The 26,432-nt window shown below is 34.3% G+C and overlaps 3 protein-coding genes across 5 annotated transcripts; 2 read left to right on the top strand and 1 right to left on the bottom strand.

The window, feature by feature from the left end:
• The first annotated feature begins 1,880 nt into the window (after positions 1 to 1,880).
• On the top strand, positions 1,881 to 4,411 carry LOC132285817 (putative pentatricopeptide repeat-containing protein At3g08820). The gene has a single exon (XM_059788044.1). The coding sequence runs from the start codon at positions 2,180 to 2,182 to the stop codon at positions 4,244 to 4,246; it is 2,067 nt and encodes a 688-aa protein (XP_059644027.1). The 5' UTR covers positions 1,881 to 2,179; the 3' UTR covers positions 4,247 to 4,411.
• A 9,056-nt stretch (positions 4,412 to 13,467) lies between these two features.
• Positions 13,468 to 14,195, top strand: LOC132286000 (wound-induced protein 1). The gene has a single exon (XM_059788251.1). The coding sequence runs from the start codon at positions 13,566 to 13,568 to the stop codon at positions 14,037 to 14,039; it is 474 nt and encodes a 157-aa protein (XP_059644234.1). The 5' UTR covers positions 13,468 to 13,565; the 3' UTR covers positions 14,040 to 14,195.
• Positions 14,196 to 18,791: 4,596 nt separating this feature from the next.
• LOC132284721 (pentatricopeptide repeat-containing protein At2g38420, mitochondrial) lies at positions 18,792 to 26,127 on the bottom strand. 3 transcript variants are annotated; one of them, XM_059786848.1, is made up of 3 exons: positions 24,347 to 26,127; positions 20,483 to 20,655; positions 18,792 to 19,827 (listed from the first exon to the last, which is right to left on the bottom strand). In XM_059786848.1, exon 1 carries the CDS (start codon positions 26,055 to 26,057, stop codon positions 24,498 to 24,500), a length of 1,560 nt encoding a protein of 519 aa, XP_059642831.1. In that variant the 5' UTR covers positions 26,058 to 26,127; the 3' UTR covers positions 18,792 to 19,827; positions 20,483 to 20,655; positions 24,347 to 24,497. The 3 variants fall into 3 exon arrangements, with proteins under 3 accessions (XP_059642831.1, XP_059642832.1, XP_059642833.1); XM_059786849.1 differs by lacking the exon at positions 20,483 to 20,655 and having other exon boundaries at positions 18,793 to 19,827; XM_059786850.1 differs by lacking the exons at positions 18,792 to 19,827; positions 20,483 to 20,655 and adding an exon at positions 20,662 to 20,796.
• Positions 26,128 to 26,432: the final 305 nt, after the last annotated feature.

Here is a 26,432-nt window from a genome sequence, read left to right as displayed (position 1 = left end):
TGATGACGGTGATGGGATGGTGGTGGATATTCACGATCCCGTGGAAGAAAAGGGTAAAGGTCGTACTGTAGCTGCGAAATCCTCAATCTTGGAGGAGAATTGTAGTCAGAGAAATTGTTCAATGTGAAAGAAATGGCAAAGGCGAATCCTTTCAAGGAAGATAGAGCAGGCGATGGCGACAGTGGAGACTTACAACAGGAATGAGACAGGTGTAGGCCACAATTAAATACAAATTGGCCACAAGTGGGGGTTCCTTTTGCTGATCAAGAGGCGAAGAACCGTGGTAAAGGTCACTGTCACCAGCGATATGAGACTTAATTGGATTTGGGGTTTTATAATAACAATTAAAAATAATTAAATACAAATTCAATTAATTACAATTAAAAATAAATTACAGATGGCTTAGAATTAAAACAAATTTAATAAAAGTTCCAAATTAATTTATACATGACCAAATTCAAATTAAAACAAGAAACTAATTATATAGTATGAAGTTTAAACACAATGGATATTCTAAAACTAATTATGTGTATGTCCATATTTAAAACTAATTATATATATGTGTGTGTATATATATAGTATAAATTTATTATAGGTTCAAACAAAATGGGCATCTATAAATTTATATATCAAACAAATGGGTAAGTATATATATAATGTGTGTGTGTGTGTGTGTGTGTATAGTTTTAGGGATATTTTAGTCTTTTTTATTTGATTCTTTAAGTTTTGATAAAATCAAATAGTATTTAAGTCATTTTAGATTGTAGCATAACTGTACAAGTAACGGTTGGGGTGTGAATGAAAAAATGAGCAAAAGTTTGTAATGTGAGTGATAGTTATTTTCAAAAGATGTTTGAAAATGATGTTTAACCAAATCTGAGGAGGTGTCAGTGAAATTAACCCTTTATTTTATTGTTAAATTGTAGACATGAAATGATATAAGAATGAAATGATAATCACTATTTTCATGAGGCGGCGGTGGTGGAGGCGGCGGTGGTGATGGTGGAAGGCGGTGGCAGGAGGAAGACGATGATGATAGTAGAAGGTAGTGGCGACGATAGAAGGAGGTGGCAGCAGTAGTAGCGGAAGGAGGCGGTGGTGGTCAGGCACCCCCCCCACCCCCCTGCGGTAGCGGTGGTTAGGCACACACCTACAACTAGAGGCCCCCCGCGCGCGTAATATACTTTAGTTAACTTCTTCTTTTTTTTTATCAATTATTTACTAATAAAATATTACTATTATTCTCCTAAAATTATTAAAAAATTTCATTATTGACCTCTCACATAATTTGAGTCTGTCCCTGGATGTGGTGGTGGTGGTGGTGGTGGTGGTAAAAGGCGGTTACGGCGGCCGCAATGGTGGTGGTGGCGAACCGATGTTGGTTTTTAGTCTTGAAATATGATATTTTTTTAGAAATTTGATTTTATTTATTTTTAAATAAAATTTACTTGAGAATGAAATGACCATTCAGTAGATTTAGATGTGAAATAAATTTTTATTCCTTGAAATGAAGTATCATTCTAAGAGAATGGTAATTTTCACCTTAATTTTTCTACCAAACACCGTCCGAAGAATATTCTAGCCACTGTCCAACAGTATTTCCTACTCCATTGTAAATTTTTTTTAATCATATTTACTTTAAAATTAAAAAAAACTACAATAGAAATATCATAATTATAATAGTGAAATTCGAAATACAATACAATATCATTTGAAAAATGAAAAATGAGTTGCTTTTTGCACCATTCGATTTGCATAGCAGAGTATTCTAAATTCTCTTGATAGGCCAATCAAGGACGGGTAAGTAAGAATCATACCCAATTCGAATAAAGAGTGTAACAAAGGGATTTTGATCCCTACATTTTCCAGATGTAAGCTAATACAATGGAAGGACTTGTTTGGTAACATTTCTATTTAAAAGCACAAGAACTTGTGAAATTATTATTCCACTTAAATTGGTGATTGTAGTACCATAGATGTAAACATTCAAATAGTCTAATCTCATCATCTTAAGATACAATCTACGCCTTTGATGGATCCAAGTTCTCGAATCACAGTCGCGTGACTGAATTCGTTGCAGTGCTCGGCTAGTGTTTTTATGCGCCAATCACCAAAAAAAGGACCATTGACAAACCCATTTTAAACTACTTTAAATTTCTAGCGGGAAAGGTCACGATTGATGACAATCTTCACAAAACCAACTAGTCCCTCTTTTTCAAGGGCATTGGAGATCAAGAACCATATCCTTCAAGGCATCAGTTCCTTCAAGCAGCTCAAGCATATCCACGCCCGACTTCTTCGTCTCGGCCTCGATCAAGACAACTATATCCTCAACATGGTCTTGAAATCTAGCTTCAACTCGGGCAACACCAATTACAGTCGACTCGTTTTCGATCAAACTCACGAACCCAATATCTTTCTATGGAACACCATGATTCGAGGCTTTGTTTCCAGCGATTGCTTCGACCAAGGTATTGAATTCTACAATTCAATGCGGAGAGAGGGCTTTTTACCCAACAATTTCACTTTCCCTTTCGTTCTAAAAGCATGCACCAGGCTTTTGAATTTTCAGTTGGGTCTGAAGCTTCACACCCTTGTCGTGAAAGCGGGTTTCGACTACGATGTGTTTGTTAAGACGGGTTTGGTCTGCTTGTACGCCAGGTGTGGGTATTTGGGAAACGCCCATAAGGTATTTGATGATATACCTGCGAAAAACGTTGTTTCTTGGACTGCCATCATTAGTGGTTATGTAGGAGTTTGCAAATTCAGGGAAGCTATTGACATGTTTTGGAAGCTGTTGGAGATAGATATGAGGCCTGATAGTTTCACACTTGTTCTTGTTTTGTCTGCTTGTACTCGGTTAGGGGATTTAAATAGCGGAGAGTGGATACACAGATATGTAGTAGACATTGGCATGGGAAAGAATGTCTTCATAGGTACCTCTTTAGTGGATATGTATGCCAAGTGTGGAAGCATGGAGAAAGCTCGTGGTGCCTTTGATGGGATGTCAGAGAAGGATATAGTTTCATGGAGTGTACTGATTCAGGGTTATGCATCAAATGGACTCCCCAAAGAAGCCCTAGAGCTTTTCTACCGTATGCAAAGAGAAAATTTGAAACCCGATTGCTATACCATGGTTGGAGTTCTATCCGCTTGCGCCAGGTTAGGGGCGCTTGAATTAGGGGATTGGGCTTGTAGCTTAATTGATAAAAATGAGTTTTTGACTAACCCTGTTTTGGGTACAGCACTAATTGACATGTATGCAAAATGTGGGAAGATGGCTTCTGCTTGGAGAGTCTTCAAAGGGATGAAGGAGAGGGATGTTGTGGTCTGGAATGCTGTAATATCTGCGCTTTCCATGAATGGTCATGTCAAAGCTGCATTTGGTCTCTTTGGTCAGATGGAGAAATTTGGGGTGCAACCTGATGGGAACACCTTCATCGGTCTGCTTTGCGGGTGCTCTCATGCTGGTCTTGTTGATGAGGGTCGTCGATTTTTTAGTAGCATGAATCGTGTTTTCTCCTTGACTCCTACTGTTGAGCATTATGGATGTATGGTCGATATTCTTGGCCGTGCTGGGTTACTAGACGAGGCCCATCAGCTGATAAAAGATATGCCAATGGAGGCTAATGCCATCATTTGGGGAGCTTTGTTGGGTGGATGTAGGGTTCATCGTGATACCCAATTGGCTGAACATGTGTTGGAACGGTTGATTGAGTTGGAACCTTGGAACTCTGGTAACTATGTGCTCTTGTCAAATATTTACTCCGCGAATCATAAATGGGATGCTGCTGCAAAGATTAGGTCAAGCATGAGTGAGAGAAGTATTCAAAAAACACCTGGATGCAGTTGGATTGAAGTAGATGGCATTGTTCATGAGTTCCTTGTGGGAGACAAGTTCCATCCCTCATCGGATAAGATATATGCAAAGCTTGGTGAATTGAAAAGGGAATTGAAAGCAGCTGGTTATGTTCCGACAACAGAGTTTGTGCTTTTTGACATAGAAGAGGAGGAGAAGGAGCATTTCCTTGGTTGTCACAGTGAGAAGCTCGCTGTTGCATTTGGTCTAATCAGTACAGCATCAAGTGATGTGATACGAATAGTGAAGAACCTTCGTGTGTGTGGTGATTGTCACATGGCCATCAAGCTCATATCCAAGATTACAGGTAGAGAGATAATTGTCAGGGACACTAACCGTTTCCATTGTTTCATTGATGGATCATGTTCGTGTAAAGATTATTGGTGAGGTAAGGGCTATATTGACCCTATCAAACATTCAAATTTATTTTTCAAACAATGTGTCACGTACGTTTAAAAACCTTGGTCTCTCTCTCTCTCTCCCCCCTTCTCCCTCTCCCTACTAGCTTTAAAGAGGCAACATATATATAAATAATTGTTGATATTGATATTATTCCTTTTGCCACTCTTTGGTCAGGCCTGAAACATCTTCAAAATCCTTATTCATCAATTGATCTCTTCATTTTGGATTGTGGCCTACACTTTTTGCACATTTGACAGTATTTGACCAATGAGCAATGGGAATTAGGCATGGCTTTCTTTTAACATGAAAAGTTATAATTGCAAGAAAATAAAATCAACTAAATTTTTTATACAAAATATAGGCATGTAATATCTGTACTCCACTTTTGTACTCTTGCACTTCACTCGATTTCTTTAATAAAGGAACTGATTACAAATATCTGTAGAAAGTGGAGTGTAAGAGTGTGGTTATAATTATAGTGCGTGACAGTACTTGTGAAAGATAATTGTGTCATGTTCCATATACCCTTATGTCTATTCGTAGTTAATAGAGCTTTAGTTCTTCTTGTTGAGCTTTTGAAAAATATAATCATTAACTTCTTTCAAAATCATCTAAGCATATTTGGTTTCTAGAACATTGTGTTGGAGTGAGAGTCTGTATATGTATTTTTGCTGTCTTGTATTGTTGAGTCAGATTCCCTGTCGTTGCATAGATACCAACTCAAAATGAATTTACTCTAAAAATATATTTATTTATATATTTTATAATACTCCTAATACCTTGCATCCGTAAGCAATGGGATCTAATTTTTGAGAATGAGAAACTTTGGCATTTTCAATAAATTCAGAGGGGATATTGGTGATGCCTCCCAACACATTTTTATACTGCCAACAATGGAAGGTGAGCTGCAGTGGCGTGTTTTCCTGACTTCAGAGGGAGAAACAACACGCTTTATGGAATATATCAGCTCTACTTCGAGGCTAATAAAGAGGGAAAGTTGAACAGGAGTTGGGCAGATGAAACTTCAGACTTCGAAATGCTCCTATAAATGCTTTTTCTGCTCATGATAAAAGCAAGGAATCAATGGTTTTGCGTTACGTCCTTTCTGCCCTTTTCCTTGAATAGTACACATTGTCCGTAAAATTGCATATTTGTAGCAGTTCAAACATTATGCAGTTACAGAAGGTAACTGAACGAGTTTGGCCTAGATGAATGAGATTTGCAATAGAATGGATTGATAGCAATTATAAATCAATATTACATCATATCAACTTCAAATGCAACTACTGTATGGAGTGATGACTTCATAGCAACTCAGACCTTGGTTCCAGCAGTCCAACTTGAAGATGCAGCCATCTGATTAACCAGCATTTAGGTTCCTAAAACCAACATAAAAGTAGCTACCATTTTGGGGAAAGCAAATATGACTTGCCAGGTTTCTCTCTCTCTCTCAATGTTTTTATTTATTTATTTATTTATGTTTTATTGCATTTGTAAATGATATGAGAGTGGTGAATCTTCCTGAGACAATTATGCCTTCACAAATGATTGAAGATGAATGACCTCGGCATATTTCCTTGGATTGAAGAGGAGAAAACACATGTTATCAAGTGAAATAAAAGGGCTAGCCCAGTGCACGAGACCCCCATCATTGCGGGGTCTAGGGAGGGTCAGATATACGCAGCTGTACCTCCGCATGTGGAGAGGTTGCTTCCCGTTTCAAACTTGCAACCTCCAGTCACGATGAAGCAACCTTATCGTTGTACCAAGGCCTGCCTTCGCATGTTATCAAGTACATTAGCTCTATTCAGCTTTAGAATATGGAAAGATGAATGGGAATCGGCTGATCAAAGCTTTCATAACCTTGAAATTGTCCCACTGCTGCTGGTGCTATTTAAAGAAAAACCGTATACCTTTTCCCTGTGCTATCAACTTGAGTATATCATTTTGTGAAATAATTTTTTTCTAGAAGTTTGAACTATTTGCAGTTGAGGAAAGTAATGGAATGGATTTGGTCTCGGATTGAAGGAAATATAGATGAAAGAGATTCAGTACTGCAACAGATATGAACTAAGTTGAGACTGGAATAAATTATTCTAGAAGTTTGAACTATGTGCAGTAGAGGAAAGTAATGGAATGGAGTCGGTCTCGGATTGAATAGGTAAGACTGAAATAAAATTTTGTCCTATTTTAGTTTGCATAAATTTGGTTGAAATTTCCATTTTTTATATCACCGTTCTTTATTATGCTATGCATATTAAACATTTTTTTTATGGTGGGAACTGGTTTCCACCTAAAATAGAACTAGTTGTTTAAATATATACGCATGATATACATGTAAAGACTACATTCAAGTGTCTAAATTCACATCCTACTTTGTAGTGTGTAGGCTACGAAGTAGTGTTTTATACATATAATTGATGTACCCCAACAGATAACTGGTTTTGTATTCAAGTTCGTCTCTTGTTTGGAAACAGGACTAGAGTTCGGTTAGTGCTTGAGAAAGTTCCTATCTAAGAAAATTTTGCATGATCACCCAAAGGACTTACATCATAAGTGTAATGTAAACTGTAAACCACACAATTTTCACATTGTTAAGGCTGTATACACACAGTGAAGTTACTGACTCGCTCTTCAAGGTGGTCTGGCCTCTTATTTATTATTATTATTTTGTACTATGATGCAATAAACTTTTGATTATTTCTGAAGATCTGGTGCAATGGTAAGGAGAGTACAATGTAGTATAAATTGTCATGCACCTAATGTATGAGTTTTCTGGTGATATTATTCCATAAGCATGTCGTTTTTTTGTCACTGTACAGCGTTGTGTATAGTTAATCTTCATTTTCTTAGTTACACAGGAAGTAGAGTCGATGGGAGCATACATGTTATGGTTGATAACTCCAAACCGAAGGAAGATGGAACTTGGAATCTGGAAATGGTAAAACTTTCTCATTTTGGTTTTGCCTGATCTCTTAGAATTGTCCTGGCTTTGCTCAGCAACCTGACCAAACTATTAGTTCAGCTCCTGCTAAAGAAGGGGAATAGAGGATTGTCATTGAAATTGTTCGTTGAGAGAGAGTATGAAACAGAATCTTCTAAATGCCTTAAAATCTAGAGTGTTTGCCGGCAACGCTTTTCCGCGGATAATTTTGTTAGTAGAATAAAATACAGCTCTCCTGAAGAATCTGATAATGAGCAGGACAAGGTGGACTTAATCCTCTTATTGCTGAGAGAGGGCTAGTAAAATACAGCTCTCCCAACCTCAATCCTCTTATAGAAAGAAAAAAAAAAAATACTAATATAGACGACTGCAATAGAGGTAAAAACAATAAGAATGAGAGCCCTTGCAGTGGTTTTTCCTCCTCTTCCAGGATCAAATGATCCTCTCTTATTCTTTTTCAATCTTTTTGTTCACTCACCGTTTCTGGTTCTTGTGATCGTGTTTAAGAGACGACGCTCTTTCATCCAGATCCTCTTCTGTAGCATGCATTACGTTTTTAATGCAAGTAAATCATGTTTAATTACATTATTTCAAGGCGAAAGTAATGGTGTTGAAACACTATTTAACGGTTGTAATTTGTTGAAGCTGTAAAAATCCTCTACCTCTTAAAGGGAATGGTGAGATTCTAGTCTTGGTTGAAAAAATTGGATGCATGTGCCTCTTGCCAATTAAGAAAAATCATGTACAGATCATTACTGGGCATCTCCAGCCATTATGAGTTGAATGAGAGCCATGGATGAGCCATCGCAGTCTGCATTATGAGGGCATGCACGTGAAGACTGCGACCCGTTTGATTTAGACCCATGGGTGAGGGGAAATGGACCCAATTGAAGCCATAGGTTTGTAATGATTAGATCATGAAGTGGCAACTCATCACCTAACGCTTGATCTTTTGGACCCATTTCTTTACTAAGAATCTTTGTCTACAAAGGCCCCGCCAATGTTCTAAAATAAAGTCATTCCTATTTCATTTTTGGTATTTTTTGCCTGCCCAACACTGCATATATTATTATTCTATGGCACATAATGCATGCGTATAACAAGCCAGTATTTAATTAATTGGCAGTCACACTTGGAGGCGAAAATCAAATTAAATCAAGCCAACGTCTGCAATTATTTTTTATCCTACTTTTGTTCTCTCTCCTTTAATTAAAGTTTGTTAAAATAAAAAAAATAAAAAACTATTAATCTATATTAGTGCCACTTTCTTCCCCTTGCTTTCTTTTTCCTTTTCTTCTCTCTCGTCGTAGGTAAATCTTACACATACATTGTCATTCCAATGAAAAGATGATTCAATGTTTATAATCATAATAAAAAATGTTTATAAGGATTATAGCTTTAGGAGGAAATTATAATGCATGAAAGTTACAGGACATTATGTTTTGAAGTATCGAATCGACGTCTTGGTTTAAGAATCGAAAGAAATTTAGTTAAAATTTAAGCTGTATTCGACTGCATGGATGGAATTAGAGAAAAAAATTGGTTTAATTTTGTGAGTTATTTTTCTTCAATTCCACAAATTTCAATTATAAAACTCCAATTTCATGCAATTGAATACAATCTTAAAATTGTGTTTCAATTCCAAATTCAAGACGTTAATTCGGTACTCCAAAGATAATGTAATATTATTATCGAATCCTATCTTTATGAAGATAAAAAGGTTTTTTTTTCTTGTGTATTGTATCGTTGTCTTTGAACTTAAAAAACAAAATAGAGGTCATCTATATTGAGTGGATGAGGAATGAAACAGAGAAACAAAGATGATAAGTGTCAATCATATAAGGTATATGTGTGTGTGTGTGTATATATATATATATATATATGTTTACGGAGTAGCAATTAATGCATATATGTCGTGATTTAATTGAAGGGGACCTCCAAATATTGTTTGGGACAGGAAGACTGAGAAATCGAACAAATGATGGGTAGCGGAGATGACCATACTTGGTTCCTATCCATACGAGTTTCGATGATCAGTACATTGTACAGCTCAAATAATTTCCGTCGTGTGAGCTTTTAGTCTCTGACTGACTGGCTGACTGAGAATGTCCAAATTAACTCCGTGCACACGAGGCATCGATACCTGGTTGGATCCAACTGGTATCATTAAATGCATCAATATCATATGTTTGTACTTGTACTGTCTCTCTCTATATGTCTATGTCTGTATTTACATATAGTATTATTATGTTAGGCTTGCAGAAGATCGAGAGGATTTGCACAGCCTAGTAAGGGATCCACTCAAAGTGGGTCATTCGCGGGATTTATTAATTGGGTCACGCTATATTTTGAACTTTTCTGTCGGCAACAACCTTTCCATTTTCCCAAATATTATTTACTAAAATATCCATTTTATAAAGGTCCATTATTGGTCATTACAAATCACTAAGAAATTTATATATTTAAAATAACAGTAGATGTGTACGAATTTTTTTCCTTTCCTTTCTAGCAGGACAATCTATCCATTACAAATCACTAAGAAATTTATATATTTAAAATAACAGTAGAGGTATATGAAATTATTATTATTTTTTTTTCTAGCTGGACAATCTAACCATTGATCTAAGTGGTATAACTTCACACAAATTAAATTAAATGAATAATAACTTGGCTAAAGCAAGTCCTCTCTAAAGGAGAGGTTGAGCGTACTTCAGTAGAGACATGAGTGTGATTGAAGTTAATATTTCCAGCTCCAATTTTTCTGTCTCGTCTCGCTCTTGAGTGTTTATTTAATCTTGTCCTAAAAAAAATTACATAAGTTACCAGTTGAAACAACATGAGTTTTTGCTTTACATAATATATATATATATATATATATATATATATATATATATATATATTATTTAGTGCATTTGTACATGTCCTAGCTAGCTAGGTTTACTAGGTACATAATCAAATAAGGAGAAATTTATTTATTTATTTATTATGTTTATATATAAGAAGCCGACCAGTGTAAGTGCGCAGAGGGGGCACAAAGCATATTTTCACTTGGAACTAAGCTAAGATTTTAATAGCAAGCCATATTTTGCTTAGAACTACCAAACTAAGATTTTAATATATATATATATATATACGTATTTGTCAATGATTAATTTGGCCATGGAACAAGCCGGCCAATGTACAAAGCATATTTTGCTTATTTCTTAAGAATCTTTTTATGTCACCGCTTTGCACATAAAAGGTACTACAGGAATCGTTAACCTAGCTAGTGTGGTATTATTATTATTACAAAGTAACTATTCTCAGGTTTTGAAGATGCTTGAATTTTAACAGCACACCAAACCATCATCCTAATTGTATCACTGTTACACAAATGTACTTTCAAAATATGCAAACTTTTAACCCGTTTGGTTCAATTATTGAAGAATAATCGGACACGGTTAAATTTATGCAAGTAAAGAATGATATTATTAATCTTCTTTAAAATTTGGACAAATTATACATACATAAAACACTTTACTTTTACTCCCTCTGTTTTAAAAAAGATGTCCTGTTTGGGGAATCATGACTCACAATCATGGTTCCCCAAAGAGGATATTTAATTTGGGACGGAGGTAATATTACTTTGACATTCTTTAAAATGTGAAATGTCTTTCATACCTCTATTTAATGTAATATTGTACGGAGTACTAGTTTAATTAAAAAAATTGTCAAATCAAAAGAGACTCCATTACACACTTTTTTTTTTTTGTAAACACAATATTGCTCTACGTATTATTTATTTATTTATTTAAAAATAGAAACCTTAATCAAACCCTAACAAGAAACCTAATTAAATGTCATTAACAAAAATAAAATATAATATTTTTTTTTGTAAAATTTAATAATATGAAATTGATATAAAAATTGATATTTTGCATTTCAATGACATTTCATATTATTTTTGTCATTTTAGGTTAAAATATAAGGTTATTGAAATCTTCTAACGCAAGGAAATGACAATATAGTCATATATATTTTTTTTAACGACACGCGCTAAATATTAAGCTAGAGATATCAAATTAATAAAGGTTAAACATTTTACCGGTGCGTAATTTGTCCAAATTTCAAGGGAGGTCAGTGCAATTTTTTTTAAAAAAATTTAATGACATCATGATAATATCATTTCTCACTCACATAAAACAATCGCATATATTCGACTTTTCGAACTGCTTATCATTATTTATAAGAGACTCTTTACTTTTAATGAAATTTTGTTTTTTATTTCTTTTTAAAAAAAATTTCAACCATGCAAAATTTTCTTTTTCTCAAAAAAAAAAAAAAAAAAAAAAAAAAAAAAAAAAAAAAAAAAACTTTGTTTTGAAAAACGAAACCAAACATATTTAGGCTCATTTGCTAAACAAATGAATTGATTATGAGCAATATTGGGGTCGGCTTGTCTAGACTCATGAAAGTACATAATCGATCTCATGTAAACTTAAATATATTCATAGACATAAGTTCACATACAATCATGAACACGTTCATAAGCATTTGTATAAATTTTTTAATCTTAGCCGACTTACATATATATGTTTATAAACATACACTCGTATAAATTTATAAAAGTTATTAAACAGACAAAAACTACCTTTTATTCAAGAGCTCAAATTGAGCTAGCCCAAATAATTTTTGTTATTAAACATGTCTAGTTTAACTTTAACTTTTCAAACTACTCACAATATATATTTAAGTATAGTATAAGCTAAATTCACAAACGAATGAGCTGAATTTGAGCAGGTTCAACTTGGCTAGGTTCATTTATAATCATAGCATAGCTCACCGTATCGTCTGATATGTAACATATCGATCAATAAGTAATCCTTTTTTAAATTCAATACGTAATCTATATCGATCAATTTATACTAATTTTATCCGAATCCATTACACCGCGATCGCGAATCATGAACCATAGCCATAAGCCACCATAAACATGATTGGTGTGAGGCTCCACGTGACCCATGCATGTCTCTATCGGCTGGCATCGGCGAGAAAAACGGCACCACCCTAAAAGCGATGTCTCTGAGTCAAACAATAAACGACGAGGCAGGCTGGCATGAATGAATCGCCAGTGTAGACGACAGACCTGTGAAAATGACTAAAAAGCTTCAATTTTGCATATATAATATTTGCCCATGAAACAGAAATATTTGGAGCTTTTAGGTTAACTAAAAAACATGAGAAAATATTAGAAAATATAATTAAGAAAAGGAACATCATTTCACTGTCAAACATGTGTCTCCACTTCCTTTGGAAGGATGAATTTATTAATTGTTAGAAATTTAGAATTATTTTAACCCATGCAACTTTTGAAGGTATATTAATATTTGCAATTCATAAATCTTCTCAATTCCTTCTTTTAAGTGTCAGATGGTGCTTTTTGATTGATAAATCTCAAAATTAAATACCTCAAATTTATTTGGTAATTGTAAAATAAGAGAAAATGAATGAGTATATATTTTCAATTTTTAAGTTTTCGATGAGATGTGTGTTAGTGTCATTTAAAATTCAATATAATATTCAATTTGTATATCCAGAATTAGACGATATATATTACTCTCATAATGAAAATAAATTAATAATATAATATTTTTACTAAGAAGGTATGATATTTTGTCCTTGTCGAGAGGGGTTCAAAAACGATAAAAAAAAAAAAAAAAAAAAAAAAAAAAAAAAAAAAAAAAAAATGATCAAAATAGAGGTCAATTTCTAGCATATTCTACTACCAAAACTGAAAGTATTAATAATAGGAGAAGAACTAAGAATGAGTTAGGAAAAAGAATAAATTAAACCAAAAAGGAATTATTCGATCCTTGGGCTTGGCGTTACTGTTGAACTAATAATAAAGCTAGAGAAAATAAAATGGTGTTCTTGATATGACATATACAAAGTGAGACATTACGAACTTTTCTAAGCTTTCTATATAATATTGTCATATAATAATAGAACATGATTTGTATTATCTGGTACAGTTTGAATCTCATCGTTTGTCCCCAGAAAAAGCATTGAGTTTGGAGTTTTATTTATTATTTATTTTATTATTACTTTTTTCGGTGTTTTGTGTGTGTGAAGGAATTTGGTTAGAATATTATTTAGGGGAGACATTGGATACATCTGCCTCACCAGCCAATCTAGGCCATTGGATTGTCCACGTCAGCATTAAACAATAATCAAGTCCTCTCTCTCTCTCTCTCAAAATTTTGCTATAAAAGAGTTCCAGTAGTTAGAACCACACCATGCATTTTCATATTCTTCTAACACACATTCCTAGTATTCTCTACTAAGTGCCTCACTTCTTGCCTCATTATTAATCGAATAAAAATGGATGCCAAAAATGTGGAAACTCCGGTATCGGAACCGGAAATGGAGAACAAGGCGACGGTGAAATCGCTCTACGAGGCACTGGGGAGAGGCGAGGCGGAGAGGGTGGCCGGAATTTTGGCGAGTGACCTAGAATGGTGGTTCCACGGGCCTCAAAACTGCCAGCACATGATGAGGGTGCTCACCGGTGAATCGGGGCCCACCCAGTTCAAGTTCGAGCCTCGGAGCATCACGGCCATCGACGACCGGGTGATCGCGGAGGGCTGGGAAGGGACACAGGTGTATTGGGTGCATGTGTGGACTCTGAAAGATGGTTTGATCACGCAGTTTAGAGAGTACTTCAACACATGGCTCACGGTGAGCAAGCTAAGGCCAATGGGTCTGGTGTTTGGGGTCCAGATCCCCACCCTGTGGCAGAGCCAGCCTCGAGACCTGGTGAACCGTTCCTTGCCTGGTCTTGTGCTTGCTATTTGATTAATTGTGGAATATATATATATATATATATATATATATGTAACTGTAAGCAACTGTAAGCTTGGAACGTTGTATGTAATGGACGGACCTAAGTGCATGTAACAAACATCTAGGGAAAAAAAAATTGTATAATAATGGTTGTTTAGAATTATGGTACACTAATTCGATCTCTAACCTAAACATAGGAGCAAAAAAGGCACGATACTTCTCTTATAGTCTTATATATCACAATGAAAATAATTTTGTCACTAGAATAGAGGGCCAAAAATGTCAATGTAATTACCACAATATGAACGTAAGAGATCCTGGTCCCATTGAGGTGCATCAGACTGATTTTTTCCTTCCCCACCTTGAGTGGAGTTAGGGAATTCAATCCATCAATAATATAGTATATATAATTATATATATATGCACGTGTTTTTCACGTGGACTACTAATGGAGTAATGGTATAAACTGTAATATAAGTTTTAAATTGTCACTGTTTTTGTTTGGTTGAAGTTTTAGAGTAACCCGTTGAAGTCACGTTCAAAGAAAATGATGGAGAAAGAACTCATATATACCACGTCCACCTTTTTGACTAGCTAGGTGGGGCCTTGGATTTGGTTTTAATCAATCAATATTTGTTATTAAATGTTCGTTTTTAAAGTCAATGGGACTCAAATCCTCTCCGGTGAAAGAAATGAGCGAAGATCATTACTCAAATTGTTACATATTGTCAAGTTTAGTTCGATTATTAGGTGTCGTATGGTTTAGAAATTTTTTCTTAATGAAAAGATTGAAAAATCTATTACCACCCGTAATCTCATGTCTAATATATGTACAATTTGTAAGAATTGCCAATCAACAACAATTGTGCACCAAGTCGACGAACGCGAGGTGGTGGGTGGTGGTCTAATTCATCACAGCTAGTATATCACGACATATTGCTTTATATCTTTAAAAAAAAGGTGTTACGTTACACCTAACGGTCCTAGAATGAGTGATGAGACTTTGCAAAACATATCCAATCCTTTATTTGCGGTTTAGCTTCTAATTAGGTTGAAACATCACTAGTGATCACATTCTAATGCATGGACCCTATCATTGCTTTTCCGGCTCACAACAATAAAATTTTATGGTAAAAGATCGATTAAGCTTTTATTTTCACTATCTATTGGATCCACTTTAGCCTCTTATGGTATAAAATGAAAGAATTAATTAAATAAAAATATAAATCATACATTATCACAGTCCTTGGTGGGGTCCACCCAGAGTTGCAAATGAACTGAGTTGTTTGGGTTCAGGCTCGTTCGTAAAGCAAAAGAGCCAAGTTCGAGCTCAATTTCTAAGCTCGTTTACTAAATGAGCGAGCCTGATCAGTGTTAGGCTCGGCTTGTGTAAACTCGTTTATGTTGTGAACATATGCTCATATAAGGCTTGTATATGTTCGTGAACAATCGGCTTGTTAAGGGATCGTTTACGTATGTTTTTTACTTTTTGTTGGAATTGTTTAATTTTCGGAAGTATAAAATAAAAATATAATGATTTACTAAACGAGCTTGGCAAGCTTGCAAACGAGTAAGCAAATTTTAAATGTGAGTTCAATTTAATTTCTTAAACGAGCTGAGCCGGACCAGTGCTCTTTAATACCATGACGAGCCCAAGCCAAGTCGAGTTTTCGAGCTCATCACGAACCCGAGTTCGAACAGCCTAAAGTTCGGCTCAGTTCGGTTCGTTTACAATCCTAGGTTCACCACAAAATGGCATTTGACCCATCAAGAGAGCTGTTCCACCAATCTGTTTGTCCATGTATGCATTGACCATGTGAGGGACATTGTATCATGATTAAGTAGGCTGGGAAATAATATATGGGAAACTTTGAAATAAATAAATTAGAAGGATTTAAAAAAAAAAAAAAAAAAAAACATAAATTAGTGGATCATTTTGTATAATTTAATAAATTATATGCATAAAATATAAAAGAATTTAATAGGCTAGCATGACACAGAGGGCAGCTTTGAAAAAGGAAAAATTCGGGAGAGCATTTTGTATAAATTATTGAACTAGAGGTATAAAAAACATAAAAATAGTATTGGGCCAGCATGGGCCTGGTAATTAGGAATCATTTTTTTGGGTACAAAAATTAAAGAAAATAAATTGGTAAGAATGAGGTTTGAGTTTCAGTCTATAATAACGTGTCTTTTTTTTTTTTTTTTTTTTTTATGGCAAAATAATGTTAAGAATATGTTAAAATCTAAATCAAGCATTTGGCCAATTGACATGTGATCAAATTTTGTACGCGTGAATGGATGTTTGGTTGTTTTTGGCATATGCTAGTGAGAGGCTCTTCTACAAGTAGTTAGGACGCAAATTGCCATTATTAATTTCAATCCAAACATTGTAAATTAATTGGAAAATAATATTTATACAATCAAAAAATTCATTCCATAATATGTATACAATAGAAAAATTCATTTCATCACACAATAGATATATGGATTACTCATAAGACATTTGTGGACCTATCATATGACTAGACTCACACCACTTTACAAATAAGAAAACTCAACTCACACCACTTTACAAATAAGAAAACTCAAATAATCACACCGCTTTGCAAATAAGAAAACTCAAATACATTACATTAAGATAATTAAGTGAGAGGCTTGATTTAACAACTGATCAATTGTGAGATTAGATAACTAAGTGAGAGGCTTGATTTAACAACTGATCAATTGTGAGATTAGATAACTAAGTGAGAGACATGATTTAACACTTGATCAATTTTGAGATTAGAAATTTTTACACGACATGATCTCAATTAATTATATATTGTGACGGTTAGGGATGTATTTAAAAATTTATATGAGGAGAATAATTTTATATAAAGGATTTTTTTTTTTTTTATAATTTCAGCATAGATAATTTTAAAATTTTATGAGTGTAAATATTAAAAATATATATATAAATTTAAAAATATAAAATACAATAATTAAAATTTTTAGTAAGGATCGATGTCCCCGCTAAACTTATTGTAGTTCGTGTCTATGACCACTATATCAAAATATTTATTTCTTTTATCTTATTTTTAATACTTACGTGACACATGTACATTGTGATTGATGGAAATCATTTAATAATTCATCATCAATTGCAATCGGAATGAGATGGAATTGAGACCTGCCTATCAATCAGGGGTCTCTTGTCCCATAGGGCACTCAATTAAGGTGGTCAATTATGGACCAATCAAGAGACACCTTAAATCACAGAAAATGTAATTCAATCCAACACAACATCCCAATGCTTCCACATGAAAAGACTCATGCATATGGTCCACTTCACAATACTAATGACAGCCGAAAAAACGTTTTGCAGTTCAAAGACCACGCGACCATGTTTTCCTTACTTGCTACAAAAATGAAACACGTGGCAAAAGCTAATTGGATAAAGAACACTGACTGTGCTTTACTCATTGGTGCAATCAAAACGGTATAATTATTATATAGTTGGAAATTACATGAAATTTTGAAATCACTCCGGGACCTCAGACTCTGTGACATTTCACTCAATGTGTGTGCCATTTAATCACGGGATTTATAAGCAAAGTACTCCGTAATACACACAACATCGAAGAAAACAATGACAACAATCATGTACGTTCATTGTGGACCCGTTTGGCATGCCGTTTTACTTTAGGCATTTTATTTTTGTCTAAAATGGAAACAGTGTTTTTACTATTGGAGTGTTTTGGCAAAAATCAGAAATACGTTTGGAAAAGATATTTTGTTGTAAAAATGTCGGAAGCAGAAACATGAAAAACATGTTTGGTAAGCCATGCGTTTCAAGAATTTTAAAAACAAAATATGTTTGGTAACTTCAACTGTTGTAAAAAAAAAATAAAACAGAAACAAAAAACATGTTTGGTTATCATTATTTTTAATTTATTTTTATAAATTTTAAATATATTTATAAATTTATTTCTATATAAATAGTCTATATATTTTTAATAAATATATTGAAATTTGAACACACAAACATATATATATATATATATATATATATATATATAAAATTTGACATATAGAGTTCCATCTTTTTACTGTGTTCTTATGAAATTTGAACACACAAACATATATTTCTATAGTTGTAATCACTTTCTGTTTAACAACTGAATTCTTTTATTGTTCGGGAAAAAAAAGAAATGAATTGGAACTTTGCTTGGTGCAGTGTTGAGGTGCCTCAGTATATTCTTCTCTCATGTCAAAGTTCATTTCTTTGTTGAGATGGTTGAGTTGAATTGAGTTGGAACACAAAGGCGTGCTAAGTGACTTTGTAAATTTTTATATTATTGGTATTATGCTAAGTAGCTCTTGAATAATTTGGTTCCTTGTGATTGAAATTCAGTTAATATGATAGCAAGTGTTGCTTTAAGTTCATATGCCAATAAGTTCAGTAACATCTCTACAATATTCACTCACTCACTCATACATGTGGAAGTGGTTTAAGTTCATATTCCACAAACATTGCACACACAGATTAATGCCAGAGGATTTTTTCTTATTTTTCAATCCGGATTAATGCCAGAGGATTTTTTCTTGTTTTTCACACACACAATGAGTGCATAGTCTATAGCATTTGCTATAGATATTATTCTGATAAATGCTAAAAACAGAAATCTGGAGAAAATCTCTAAAATCAATAGCAAGGTAATTTTAGGAAAGTGGAGATCAAATTTATTACAAGCTTCAACTATAATTTTCTCGCAATCAAATGAAACCAAATAAAGCAACTACACATCGCCAATCAAATTAAAAAATGGAGATCAAATTCATTACAGCTATAATTTTATCCGAAATCAAATGAAACCAAAGAAAGCTACTATATATCAACAATCAAATTAATTCCAATAAAAAATCATAAAGGTACTTAGAAAGTCAAAGATCCATCTCTTACAATAACAAATAATCAAAAACCAAAATCAACAATATATATATATATATATATATATGCAGCTTGACATGATCAGAAAAACAAATTATATAAAAAATAAATAAAAAATAGAAGTTGGATTGAATTTTTTTGTTATCAAACACTCAGAGGGAAAACAACCTTGTTTGTTCCGTCAAACGGCAAGAGTGAAGAGACTCCTGAGGCTAGGAGAACAGGGGCTGTAGATCTGAGGAGAGAAGAGGACGCCCTTACTTACAATACACGTTGCTTGCTCTTCTTTGATAATATCAGATGGAACGATCGATCGATCAATTGATAGGCAAGTCAAAATGGAAACATATATTTTGTGTACAGAAGTGCAGATCCAGGACACCACAAAAGAGGAATACTAAGGAGATGTGAAATTCTCAGCAACCAGACAAGAAATCCAAAAGAAACTTAAGAGGTTGTTTGATTTCCACACGAGTACAACAGAAACAATAGTGGCAAACTATCATGGACACACACGAGATATATAAGTGTAGGTCAAACTCAATAATGGTTCCAAACAAGATAAACATACAATCAGAAGCTCATCAATTAATCAATTAGCTGAAACAATATCAAATATATAAGGATGGCAAAGATTACCTAAATCAAAAGATATTATGTCTGGAAACAGAATTTCACTGAAACAAAAAATAAATAAATAAAAAGAATTATGAGAGGCAAATAAAAATATAGTCACAGGACAATTAAAGCATGAAAGCATAGATATCTAGATAATTACAGTAGAAAATTCAAATGAAACTGCATTGAAAGATAATGATCAGTATCAATCTTGTATGTTACTGGATTCAGTGCAAAGTCAATTATCCCCTGCAATAAAAGAACAAACTTTTCTTAAATCACACCCTTGTATTTCGTCAGAGTAATATTGTAAACATAATTTTGAACAAAATAAATAAACCCCTAATAATATTATACTTCACAATGCCTAAACATAGATTGCACGCAAACCATTTATATTTATATATAGATACACACACCCGAATCAAAATAGCCAAAAATTCAACCAAAAGCGACCTATTTAAATAGGTTATAAAAAAAATATGCTTCAAATGCAATTAAATCCGTCCTAGCATTTTATTTTATTTTTTTTAACGGACCATGCATTCAGTGTGCAAAGAAAACAGATCCTATGGAGTAAGCATTAAAGTCAACCCTCCAACTAATGATACCCCCACTCATTACGAGCTACTAGGATCTGTTTTCTTTGCACACTGAATGCATGATCCAACAATATTATGCATACTGATGATACCCCCACTCATTTCTAATGTTAAAACAGTTACGATCTTAAAGGAATAGGTGTTCCACACCACTTGCTAAGTCACTCGTGAACAAACCAAACCAGAATCAAATCTGAGCTTTAACGACTTCGTGCTTGTAGATTTGGAAGTAAAGCAACATCAAAGGAAACAACAAAGGAAAGGTCTTTAAACAGGAGAGAAATAGAAGAGAGAGTACTTACCGATTCCTTTTCGTCGCCTCCCAAATCTTCGTCGCCTCCCAAATCGCCTTCTCTAGGGTTTCGGAGGAGAGAGAAAAGATCGGGCCACATGTTGCAAACGCGGTTTAAAGTTACTTCCTCCACTACAGTGTTAGACCCAACTTACTTCAACCGCTACAGTGCTTTTTATTGGGCTACAGTTTAGAAACAACAAAAAACACCATTTCGGTATTTCACTTTTGGGCCCAAATTGAGTACTGTTTAAAACAATATTTTTGTACTCTTTAAAACAAAACAAGTGCTACCAAACATGTTTTTGGGCCTGAAATGGAGCCCTGCAACAAAAACACCAAAGTAAAACACCTAACAAACAGGCCCTATGCCTTTGGAAAGTGTTGTGTGGTGTAATGTAATTATTTTGAGATGTGATGTTTTAAAAGGAGAACAAAATATGTTTGACGACGAAAATTTACAGTTATAATTTTGGAACAGAAATAAAGTAAAACATGTTTAGCAAGGTATTTCATTCCAAGAAATATGAGAACAAAACATGTTTGACAGGATAAAAGTGTAACCAAAATCAATAAAAAAAATCATGAAATATCTTTTTTTTTTAAGTGATAAATTCCAAAACTATAATTTATCAAAAAAAATTATTGAGTTTCCTTTGTTAAAAAATTACCAATAAAAACCTGTAAATATTACCAATAAATTCCATTGCATGAAGTTAATACGAGTGTTGGGTTTTTTTTGTTAAAAAATTACAAATAAAAATCTATAAATAGAAAATTTGCTTCTTCATAATACCCTTTTACTAAAAATAGAAAAACAAATTTGATTATATATTATATTATCTAATAATAAGTCACAATTTGTTTCCTTTGTTCTTTTCTTTCTCCATTTTATTTTTTATTTTTTAAATTTTAGATGGACAAATATAAAAAATGAAGATTCAAGTATAATAGTGTAAACTATTTTGATATATATATATATATATATATATATATATATATATATATATATATAGCAGGTGAAGAAATTGCAAGAAATTTGAAAATTTGGATCAAACAAAAATTCAGTTAAAAAAACGCAGAAGTGGGGTTCGCCGAATCGGCAGACGAGAGCGCACAAGAGCTCGTCGGAGTGATAGATCGACGCGCCGAAGCTTTGGGTTCGCCGGAAAACGCAGAGGTGAGATAAAGATCATTTTCAGCAACGCAAAAATCATATTCGGTAATTTTTGGGTTGATCTACCTGTTTATCTTCAAAAAGATTTGATTTCTTGGTTTTAGGGTTCGAGATCTGGCATTTGTTGATTAAAGAATTTCAATTTTCAGGTAAGCTTCACTAACTAAACCTTATAATTCGAAAATTTTGGGAAAGAGTAGAAACGATTTTGATTACACGAATTGGATTAATAAATAGGGAGGAATAGAGAATTCGTTAGAGTTTTAGAGAGAGAGAGAGAGAGAGAGAGGCGGCTCATTTGATTCTGATCTGGAGTTATTGGCTCGATGAAACATAGGTTGCTGTGATCTTAGTTAAAAAAGTTTTAGAGAAAGGGAGAGGCGGAAGAGAAAGCAGACCATGAATCGCCTTGCTGTAGTGGAGTCGGCACGCTGCAAGGCAAGCTTTTAGCCCTAGAACATGTCTGAATTTTCAGTTTATAGTTGTTCTGAAATGAGAACAAGTGGGTGCATTTGTTGCACCCACTACAGTGAAAGTTGGCCCTGAAATAAAGTCGGAACAAGCGAGAACGCCAATTTGGTGTTCCAAGATTTGGCCCTTTTTTACAGAATGTTCTGCAACTATTCGGACCAACACAGCCCGGCCCAAACGTATTGTGGTCTAAAAATGGGTACTGTAGCACTGTAGGGAACAACATAGAACACTACACTACACAAACCAAACAGGGCCTTAATCACTGGATTTGTAGGTGGATCAAAATCCTCTCCAGCGCAACAGAAAAAATGTCCCAGCCTATAAGTGATATGTAGACACCATTTTGTCGCGTCAGTTAGTTAAAGAAGAAAAAAGAAAGTAAATCAATTTTTACTGAAGACATATTAATGTATATATACAAAGTTTGCCACGTCACTTAGTCAAAAAAGACAAAAGAGAGTAAATCAGTTTTTAGTGCATATATACAAAATCTATACATCCCAACTTCTCCTTAACAACATCCCAATATTTTCGTAATGTACACCCCAATATTTTCTTAGAATATGGTCTACTATTCATCTATTTCTCTTGTTAGGAAAAATGTTTGGACGTTGATCTTGCATCACAATACTTTTCTAACGTAAATCCCAACTCTTTCCTTACTAGCATCCCAACATTTTTTTAACGTGTATCCCAAACAAGATTCCTTACTAGCATCCCAACATTTTTTTAACGTGTATCCCAAACAAGACAAAGCAATGAATAGTATGATGTTGGTAAGGAGAAAGTTGTGATGTTTGTAAGAGGAAAGTTTGGGAAATAGGTAAGTCAGTTTTTAGTGTAAACATACAAAGTCTATACATCCCATCTTTCTCCTTAACAACATCCCAATATTTTTCAAATTTCTCCTTACTAGCATCCCAACATTTTTCTAACGTACATCCCAAACAAGATAAAGCAATAAATCGTGTGATGTTGGTAAGGAAAAAGTTAGGATGCTGGTAAGGGAAAAGTTGAAATGTAGCTTAGGTTAAGAAAATGTTGTGATATACAATTTATATTAAGATATGTTTATTTATGTATTTATACAATAAGTAGGATGTTGGTAAGGAGAAAGTTGGGATGTAGGCTAGGAAAATGTTGTGATATACAAGTTGTAGGTTAGAGAAATGTTTGTGTAGAGAAAGAAAAAAAAGAGCAAAAAGTTGGTCTGGTTTTGATTAGGTCTCGTATGTATGTGTGTATTATACAAAAGTTTTGCTTTTTTAATTTTTAACTTTTACGATTTTAACTCACTAGCTGTGACCGGTCCTACTGTTGCGCAGGAGAGGATTTTGATCCGTTTGTAGGTACCATGTATTCTTGCAGTTTATATTCCTAAGTTGGGAGATGTTCGGGCTCAATTTCCAAGCCAATATGGTAACTATTTTTACACATTGACAATCAATTCAGAATAGGAAAATTGAAACTAATGTATGTTCCTTTCTTATAAATAATTCTACCCTCTTTCATTTATCAATTCTGCACACATATATATGATGGATGAACAAATTCAAGTATAAAGCACATTGAATCTGGTCCAGCTACAAATAATTCTAAATCACAGACAAGTATAAACAACAGATATGGGTAAAAAAATCGAACAAGTTCATTTCAAGTCAGGTCATCTCATTCCGGTTTATTCGCCTGTCATAGCCTCCTTGAGTCTCAACGGAAGGGTGGTTTTTTCAAGTATTCTGTATAGACTCATTGCAACTTAGACAGAGCACCACGAAAAAGAATAAGAATAATGCAAGAATAACAATTATGCAAGTTTTCATAGGAAAAAAGAAGATGACGACGACGAAGATGGTAAATAAATAAAGAAATAACATGAGGAACTTCAAACAATTGAGAACGCTATTGGCAGAGGTAAAATCAACTAATCTAAATAAACTATCCATCAGAGCAACACTAAACTTAAGTGGACAGGTTAAACGAGAATTTATGATGAAAAACTCAAACAGGATATAAGACCACAAAGTGTCATCTACTACAAAAGTATATTGAAAACCAATTCATGACATGTATAATTGTATGGATTATGGTAAGAATAACAGGTTATATTACAGAAGAACGGAAAATTTGCAAGAGAATAGATTGAATAAAACCTCTCAATACATTCTTTTGTTTTACGTTAGTGAACTCCATAAAAGACATGAACATGGTGCCCAAAAAAATTACCATGATCCAGCATTTTGTGATTCAATTCTTCACCAGCAACTTGCAGGAGATGTTATAGTCAATCCAATGTTCACAAACAAACCATAACTGTCCCAAAAGAGGGAGAGTTCTCAGTATAATCTCTTAGAAATCCAATATTCATCAAAGATTTTCACAACTTCGCCTGAAATCTATGATCGAAGTTATGTTCTACCAATTCAACTGATTCAGTTCCAATGGGACTCATTAAATCCATGAAAGCAGTCTCCTCAAAACTGGGATTATATCCAAATCCAAGAATTAATGCTTCCCATGCTCTAATCCCAGGAGCAACATCCTTACCAACCATTTCTTCCAGCAGTTCCATGGCATTACAAACCAATCCTCTTTGACACAAACCACATACTATTTCATCGATTGTCGAAGAATGTGGAATGCAACACTCCTCTAACATCTTCCTCAACCAACTACAGGCTTCATCAAATTCACCAATCCGAACCAACCCACGAATCATAATCCCACACGTCCACGCATTCTGCTGCATACCCTTCAGCTCCATTTCCCTCACAAGCTTCTTTGCCTTTGCCAACTCCCCAACCTTACAGAACCCCTCCAAGAGTATGTTATAAGTAATCATATTAGGCTTGCACCCCAACTCCTCCATAAAATCAAGCATCTTGATTCCCTCTTCCACTTTGTTCTGCTTACACAAACCACTTATATACACATTGTAAGTATAAATATCAGGAACCAAACCCAACACAAGCATTTCATCAAACAGCTCATCCACATCTGTGTATTTCCCTTCCTCAATAACCCCATCCAAAACCATAGTATAGCATACTATATCGGGCTTAATTCCATCCGTTTTCATCCGATTCAAAGCATCCAAAGCATCCATACCCTTCCCTTTCTTCACCAAAAACCTAACCACATTACACCAATCTGCCCCATTTGGGCAAAACCCTAATTTTTTCGTTTCTTCCAAGAAACCCATGATCTCAACACCAGAATATACATCTCTTTGTTCACACAACGCTGATAATGTCAAAGAACACATACTCACGGCCTCAATACTATACCCATCAATAATCATACAATTCAACAACTTAATTGCATAGCCAACCTTCCTAATTCTACAAAGAGCTCTGATTAATATACAATAACTCGATCCTTCAATCCGAATACTCATCAGCTGACTCTTCAACAAGATTTGATGAACAATTCGAAGACCCTCTCTGTTCTTTGTAAGAACAGAGAGTAAAGAATTGAGGGAGACCACAGAAGGGGTACACCTGAAACTGGGTATTCTGAAGAAAAGATCAATGGCTTGTTGAATCATATTGTTATGGCCATAAAATTCGATCAGATAGACGAAAATGTATTCGGGTGTCTGAAAATTTTCGACGTATTGGAGGTGATTGAGAAGTGGGGTGAGTTGGTGGGACTGAGAGGTTTGGGTTAGGGTTTTGATGAGGAAGTGGTAGGCAGAGGGAGTTGGGTCGCAGTTGAAGATTTTGAAGGAGTCTATGAGAGCAGAGAGAAGATGGGTTGGTGAGGTTTTTGTTGATTGTTGTTTTAGGTATCGCATGGCTGCTTCTTGATTTAGGGTTTGTTCCCATCTGGATTTGTGAATTGAGTTCAGCAATTTTCTTCTTTTCCTGAGATGATAATTGTATGTAATGGTTGTTCTTGAAGATAAGTGTCTGCATTGAGTCACTGATTTCAACATCTACAATGGAGCTTGCTCGTGGATGTTGCTCTCAAAGTTTGTTTATGTTAACCAACCATGTGAGCTTGTAAATGCAGTACCGTTGATCTTTAACAACACAACACTTGTTTCTTTAAAACCAAAAATTGAAAAACCCGGATCGGGTCCCATTTCATTTTGTGCCGTCATCCGCAGTTACATCGGTTATATAATAATTGTATTATTTTAAAAATAATTTTACACCGTTTATGTTACACTTGTCTATTAGTATTATTTGGGGCAATTATATTGAAATGAAACCCCCACCCCAAAAAATAAAATTGTCATTGATGTTGATGCCATGATCGATCTGTGAGTTCAATGTCTTAATGCGGAACCTCCCAAGATTCGTTTTGT

This window comes from Cornus florida, unplaced genomic scaffold (assembly GCF_030987335.1).
Source record: "Cornus florida cultivar Cherokee Brave unplaced genomic scaffold, ASM3098733v1 CherokeeBrave_3.0.0_Hap2_Chr11, whole genome shotgun sequence".
Taxonomy (NCBI): domain Eukaryota; kingdom Viridiplantae; phylum Streptophyta; class Magnoliopsida; order Cornales; family Cornaceae; genus Cornus; species Cornus florida.
This window is presented reverse-complemented; position numbering and strand designations above follow the sequence as displayed.